Source organism: Notothenia coriiceps, unplaced genomic scaffold, assembly GCF_000735185.1.
Source record: "Notothenia coriiceps isolate Sejong01 unplaced genomic scaffold, NC01 NC01_scaffold00037250, whole genome shotgun sequence".
Lineage (NCBI taxonomy): Eukaryota > Metazoa > Chordata > Actinopteri > Perciformes > Nototheniidae > Notothenia > Notothenia coriiceps.
In genome coordinates this window covers 4,348,941-4,356,582 of record NW_011369951.1, presented here as the reverse complement: position 1 = coordinate 4,356,582, position 7,642 = coordinate 4,348,941, and the positions used below count along the sequence as shown (strand labels likewise).

The window sequence follows — 7,642 nt, the reverse complement described above, 5'->3', positions numbered from 1 at the left end:
CTGCTCAGACAACATTAGAGATAAAAGTTATCAAACACAGTTATTTTGTCAAACAGGATGTTGTGGGTTGTTAACAGTAACAACATCTGTACAAACAGGTTGTGTGACTACAGTACATTCTGAAGTGTCAATGTGACAACATGCGGTCAGATTTGTGTATATAGTTCAGTTTCAAGTATACAAACGGATATTCAATCGCATAGCTGCATTTATTTTACAACCTCCAAGAAAATGTGCGCACAGGTAGAACAATTGAGAGTTGTTTTACTTTGAAGCGCAGCAGATGAAAGAAGGAGATGAGATCTATGGGCTTTCACAGAATATGTTCACTTGTCTGTTAAGAGGCAGATGAAGAGACACCTCCATCAGCCGGTAACTCAAAACAAGATGACCAGATGTTTTCAGAGGAGACTTCTCATCAACATTTATACTTTAACATTTGTCTTAATTAATAAACCTAAACTCAGCGACACATGAAGTTTGGACTAAATACTGCCGTCTGACCATTTGTATTGCATCAGCTGACATAATTAAATTAAAAATGAGCCCTTAAGCAAAATATAAAAACCTTATCAAACTCAAACTTTGATCTGTTTTACCATAAGAGCCTACACATGTTGCTATGCTAAACTATAACTACATAACAACTTTCCATTAATGCTTGAACATACATATCCTAAGTGAACAATATCCTTAAAACCCAGACGTCCAAAACATTATCATGCTGCACAGAAAAGGACAAAACCGAAAAGTTTCCGTGGTCAAGTTAAGCATACTTGATCCAAAGCCTTATTGGAAGGCAAGGCCATTCAACACATCGATTGGGCGAACATACGATTCTCCGCGCACTGCAGCACTGACCTTTATTTGTTGCGTCCTCAGAAGCAAGACACCATGACAACTGAAAGACTGGGTGGAAGATGACACGGGTGACGGGACCTGCGGTGGGCCACTCAACGGCGGTATCTCTCTGGCGGGCGTGGGATCCACTCTTTGGGGTCACGCTTCATAGTTATGGGCCCCACCGAGGGTGGATCTCCTCCTTCGCCTCATTCAGTTTGGATTCAGCTCATCACCTGCCGGGAGAGTACAGACACGAGTTAACAGTGTGGAGGCAGAACGTTAAGACATACATACATACATACATACAAACATACATACATACATACATACGGAGGTAATATCAACAGGGAGGATATACATAGAACAAGAGTTCTTAATAGTGAGCTGAAGTCTGCATTTTAAGTGTTTAACAGTTGGATTATTGATTAGACTTTCTTTTGATTTTAACAGTGGATTCATCAGTGACGTCATGAAGCATTCACAAGACTACAATCCCCAGGAGCATTCTTTGAGGAGAAAACACCCACAAACCTTCTTTTGTAATCTGATGACTGAGGTCCATTTCTTTTCCAAAAGGCCGGCGTACTTCTTATCCAATTCCTCGTTCTGTGGAGGGGGGGGAAACAGAAATAAAAAGGATATCAGGCCAACATTCAAAGAAAGCTAATCAAAGTGGTGGGTTCAGCATTATCGGGGAGGCCTATGGGAGAGAGGCCAGCTGGGGTGGCAAGCTGAGGTCTTTGGCTGTAGTAAGAAACAACAGGGAATTATTTACACGCCCCTCACAGTCCAACACTGACTGGCAGACACCGCCAACCTACTGTACAACACATACATACTACACACACATAAACACACACCCTAGTCCTAATCATACAGGCTAATCTCCAGCAGACAAGAAAGGCTTAGGCCGCTTACAGCCACACACCCGGTACAGGAGCCAGCGTGGAGGTTAACTTGTGGCAGACCCGCCTGATTCCACCGGCAGGCGAACACCACAAGCTGTCCACTAGCTTTTACATAACAGACCCAATGGATGGCATACACTGGCTGTTTGTTACTGCCAAGACACAAAACAATGTGGTGGCATTTAATAACTGGCATTACAAATAATTGTTTACTTCATCAGTTTTCCAGTCCTTTGTTCTGTCACAAAAGTAAACATTGTGACAAATGCCCTTCCACTCTTTTCCCAGAGCCTTTGGTGTAATATTCTTTAGTTGCTTTGTACAATAGTTTGTTCAGCATTGATATTTTTAAGCATTGAATAATTGGTTAAAACTCTTACCAATTTATTTTCTGTTAAGGATTTGTGTGTTGGCTCGAAATTCAATCCAAGTACTCAAATGAGCTTTTAGATAAGATGGATAAATGGATATATACTTTATTGATCCCAATTTGGGAAATTCTTTCGTTACAGAAGCAGCAGTGTGTTCAGACTTTTTATTTTTGTCATCGTTTATTCTTGATGGTCTTGATTTCTGATTGAATTGTTAGTGTTCATATATCACATATTTTAAAATGTGAGTCAGTCATTCCCTTAAAAATAACACAAACACAGGCAACCAATAAAAAAAGAAAGTAAAGATATATTCTATACCCATATAGACCAAGCGTTATGCTGCCACTGTGTAAAACACTGCCTTGAGGCTGTTACTGACTTTCAAGGCATCAAGTACCCGCATTGACAGAGAGCCACGAGTGTCAGTGAGGGAGAAAATTAGTGTTGCGCTCCAATTTCACAGCTAGCTCCTCAAGCCGCGACTGGAAACAAAAGAAGTCCTGGAGGTGTGGGGAGCTGCACGCACCACCGATGCTTATATTTAACACTTCTCAATGACAAGGGGCGAGTCCTCAGACTAACATGAGGTGCATGGAAGGACAAAGACAAGAGGCACTGCAGTGAAATGAAGGAGAAACAAAACAGAGGCAGAGAAAGAAACCAGTTTGGAAAAGCCTGCCATCATCTAATCTGCCATCTGCCTGGAAACTCTGCCCAACACACACAAAGACGGACACACACATATGAAGTGCCAGACTGCAGCCTGCCAGTCTGTTGACAGTGGATAGTATACGTGTGTGTGTTTGTATGTGCATGCAGGAGTGTATGGTTTCTTTTATAGAGCCAGTAAAAAACTTAAGCAGTATGACTCCCATTTATTTTTCCCAATGTGCACATAGCATCAATTAGCATTAACCTTAAACTGATACTCAAATAGCCAACTAGGGCAAAGATGAAGAAGATTAAATTCCCTCTAAAGACAATCTAAATGGACTTGAAAAATGGCAAATCATGTGGCCTCAAGGAAAAAGCTAAAATAACTTGGTTGATGTTTAGCATGGTGCTGCCAAGGTGTGTGGCTGAGGGCTGATACCCAACAGGGTGCACCTTTCCCTCCGTGCCATTCATCCATTATTCAGCCGGCTTCCACAGAGAAAACGTCTGGAAGAAGAACGGATAAAGACAGAGGAGCAGGGGGTGGGGTGTCACGTGAACACAAGGTGAGAAAGGTGGTGCTATAGAGAGGTAGAGGAGAAAAGACTCTTAGATAAAAGAGCCTTAGATGAAAGGGGGTTGAGAGGAATCAGTGATAGCATTTCCAACTGGAGTACGAGGTGATATATCCAATGAGCACCTGAAACTTTGGAAGCACGGGAATCAAATTTAAGGAGCACAATTTGTTAAAATATAAAAAATTCCCACAGCTGCTTTATTGTTTGGCTCTGAATTAAAGTCCTTTAAAAAAAAATAAAAAACATATACAGGAAACACGAGGTTTAAGTGTGGACTGCCATCTTTAAATTGTGACTGAGGGTGTTCACAGCTATATCAGCAACAGAATCTAAATTGTATGAATAATTTACAACATTTTAAGATAATGGGATATCTGTGTTGAACAAAGCAGCCAATGAAAACATTTTTGACATACCCTTAACTTGACTAGGCATGTCCTTTAGATGCTTAAGATGAACGAAAGCCTTTATACAATGCTAAAATAAAAAATACATGACTAAAATATGAGTATGTATGTGTCTCCCATCTCCACACTTCCTATCTCGTTTCAATGCGAACACCCTAAAAAAGGTTGTGTTTATTTCACAGCATTCATTTGTACAGGTTTACCTTATAAAATAGCCCAAAGTATTCCCAATTAAAACCCAACAAAATGCCATTTGATCAGAAAAGCAAGGGCAATAATGTAAACACATATACATACAGTATATGTCACAGTGCTTTTAAAAATGCCATTTTTAACAAATAAATAAAAGCTGAAGATGAATTGGCAGCAGCATGTAGCATAGACCCCCCCCGATGAGAGATAACCAACATAATTGGGTGCAGGTGCTCCCGGTCACACACGTGAACAACATGTTGAGTAAAATGAGAAAATAAAGTGGAAATCAAGGCATACTGTTTGTACAAATTGGTCTGATTGGCTGTGCGGATGTGTGTGTGTCCACCCTTAATATACTCACATTATCTAATTCCGCCTCCTTCTTGAAAGTGGAATATGCTTCTTCATATCCATTGGAGCGTAGATAATCGGCTATCGCCCGATTTCTGCAACAGACAAAGAGGACCATAATTAGTTCCCCAGACTAACAGACAAGATAGTTGTTAAAGTGCCACGAGAAACGACGAGATTAATAGAGTTTTATTTAACACTGTAAAGACAAAGACAGGAAATTAGCATGTTCAGGAAACGTGTCAGACAAGGTGTACATTTCACACATTCAGACTGTTATCACGGCGCTAGCTGTAGAATAAAAATGCTTTGCATGCATAAATGTAACACGCATAAATGACACACACACACACACACACACACACACACACACACACACACACACACACACACACACACACACACACACACACACACACACACACACACACACACACACACACACACACACACACACACACACTCTTGTTGCTTTGGGCAAATAAAGGGAATGGAGGACTCCCCATGGTGTAGATAAGGGGGAAATGATAGTCAGTCTATAACCCAGCATTACCTTCATCAAAACGGAAAGACAGACAGAGAGATGTTGGATAGTACTGAAACAAATTATTTTATTTCATTATAAATAAATTCTGTTTCTTAAAGTCCAATGTAATTTCTTTAAATGATAGTTAGATATAAACAGATAAAAGAAGGAAATATTTCTATTTAAACAGCTGAGAACAGCATTTACTGATATTTGTGCATTTACAATGATTCCTATCAATACAAATGGCTATTTTTTCCCTGCTGCTTGACCTTCCAACAGTATTAATGATACTTGCAGCTCTTAGAGATCCTTGAGTATTTCCATTTTACTCCAGTTCATATTTTTTTCGTGCACAAGCTCCCAGATAAACTTAAGTAGACATCTAAAAAGACACCTTTCAGAAAGCCGACACAAACATGGCGGGGACGGGAGCAGGGGTGTGTTTTTGTCCTGCTATTTCAAATATGTGCAGAGAGATGTTGAGATAGGACAGACAATAGCCTAGACAGGCAGAGCTGAAGGTGAGGAGAAAGGAGGCTGTCTTCACTCGCCCTCTTTTTGTCTCCTGGCCTGCCATAAGGGACGACCCACACACTTACACACAGCTTAGATACACAATCACACACATGAACAGTTCAGAGTGGTTTCAAGACCGCAGCCTCGGCAGCAGTTCAATGTATCAGGAGTTATGAGCTTTAAGTCAGTCTCAATACTGTTCATTCTTAAATCTAATTCGATTTTTGTGAGGGGGAAGAAAAGTCAATTATTAATTAGAATTTTTGTAATCAAAATGTTCCACTAAGTCTAACTATAGTTCATGATATGTTGTGTTTTTATAACTAGAGTAAGAACATACCTTGATTCAGGCATGCAAGGACTAAATAGTATCATATCAAAATGTGATGATATATCATATACATCTGCTTACTCTTTAGTGTTTACCAGTGGCTCTTCCTATCCGGGACATTTCTGGGAGCCTTTGGGCTAAACACATGTAAACCCTGAGCCAATAAGCAGACCATTCTTAAACTCAGGTTGTTTAATATCACCCCGTTGTCATGCCCCTCATTCGGTTTACATTTTTCTTTACTTTTTAAGTTGTCGTTATAGTTTGCATTTACAGTCTGGGCTTGGCCAAAAATGACTTGAAAATGTGGTGAAGAGCACAAATAAAGAAACTGAATTCTTGAATGTTTGATAACAATTTATTTTGACCCTATTTATACAGTATTTCCTTGATTCCTCCTGTGTTTGCTCACAGTAGATCCAACCACTAATGCCAGGAAGATCCAGACAAGCTGTCAGCCACGCAAGGCTTTGAGGGGCCAATAAGGAGGGGGTTGGGGGTGCAATCTGTCAGCCTTGCCTGTGTCCCCTGTGCCCTCTCGGTCAGCGTTGAGAACTGAAACCCCCGTCTCCCTCTGCCCACCTGAATCCCCATGACAACAGGAGCAGGCCTTATTACAGCTCAAGGTTAGCAGGAGGTTATCTTCTCCTGTGACAGCCTGCCTGCCGCAAGTCTGGAAACCAGAGGGGAGGGTGCGCTAGTTTGTCTGAGAAAGTGTATAAGCAGGTGAGAAAAAAGCTGCGGGTGAGGCTAGCTGAGGCAGCTTTGATGTGGCGTGGGTGTGTTAGGAGTGTGTGTATGAGCAGGTGTGCTTCTACCAAACACAACAATGAGATGTCACACCAGCATTTTACAGTCTAATTCAGAGGACAGGGTATCAGCAAGACCACCTGGCTGCCAATACGGACAATGTACTAAACTCTCGCTACTGAAAATATTTAAAAATGGAAAGACTTTCAAAGGTTCTGCCTACGTCAAGTCCTTCTAGACAGAACATAAAAAGAGCAGGAAATAAAATAAGCTTTCAGGGATTTGAGGGGATGCATGTAGCTATTTGGAGAATACAAGCAAAAAAGGGAAATATTTTAAGCTGAAAGAGAGCACATGGTACGTACTAGAGAAAAGTTATTTTGATGTAAGGTGTGATGGTGTTGTATGCTAACCACACTGCAGAGCACTATATTCATGTAGCTCCAGTGGATGATTTGTAATCATGAATCATTTTCAGTATATTTCAAGTGTTTTTTCATGGTGCAAGAACAATAAGGCTCACACTCTTATTATTCTGCTGACCCTCACTTCACCCTATGTGTGGAAAAACAAAACAAAGAACACACTAATGTGCAGTTTTCAATATACCCATTCCCCAAAGGCTGAGAGGAAAACAGGGGAAAAGATGTGCACTAATGTCGACAGAAGGGGAGCAAACTGGCTGGTTTCCATGGTTACCGTCAGCCCACAGCTAGATGACGTGATGAGGAGATAGTGAGAAACAGGGCAGGGTGAGTACGTGGACAGAGAGGACAGATAGAAGCGGGGGAAGGAACAAAAGAAAGCTTGAAAGCCCATATTGTAGCTGAAAACTTGGTCTGTTTTAATGAGGTCAAAAGGCCTGAAAACTGGACCCACTATTCAAACAGTACAACCCCAGTGCCTTTTTTTTGCCTATAAGAAAGGTGCAAGTCACGTTGTGTCATTCGATAAAGTCTATACAAGTCTCATGTGAGCATGGATGCTAATTTAGACATTCTTTCTAACCAATAGTCGACCTTAACAGAACTATTAGTGCAGGGCTGCTGTGGTTGAAGTTGCCCATCTGCAGCTATTACTGATGCAAAAACAGGTTGAATCCATCATTTATCGCCAGCTGCAGTGTACGGGCAAAACCAGATCCCTGAGTTCACCCGTCTGGGAGTTAGCAGCCGTGAGTCCACTGTCTGGACACATGTTGGCATT

At 41.1% G+C, this 7,642-nt stretch overlaps 1 protein-coding gene across 1 annotated transcript in view; it reads right to left on the bottom strand.

The window, feature by feature from the left end:
- LOC104967202 (lissencephaly-1 homolog A) overlaps positions 1 to 7,642 on the bottom strand; it is a 44,920-nt gene that overhangs the window by 14,975 nt on the left and 22,303 nt on the right. The window contains exons 3-4 of the mRNA XM_010796619.1: positions 1,375 to 1,449; positions 862 to 999 (exon numbers count right to left, since the gene is read on the bottom strand). Of these exons, the coding sequence (XP_010794921.1) occupies positions 862 to 999; positions 1,375 to 1,449 (213 nt within the window). The remainder of the gene's footprint in view (positions 1 to 861; positions 1,000 to 1,374; positions 1,450 to 7,642) is intronic.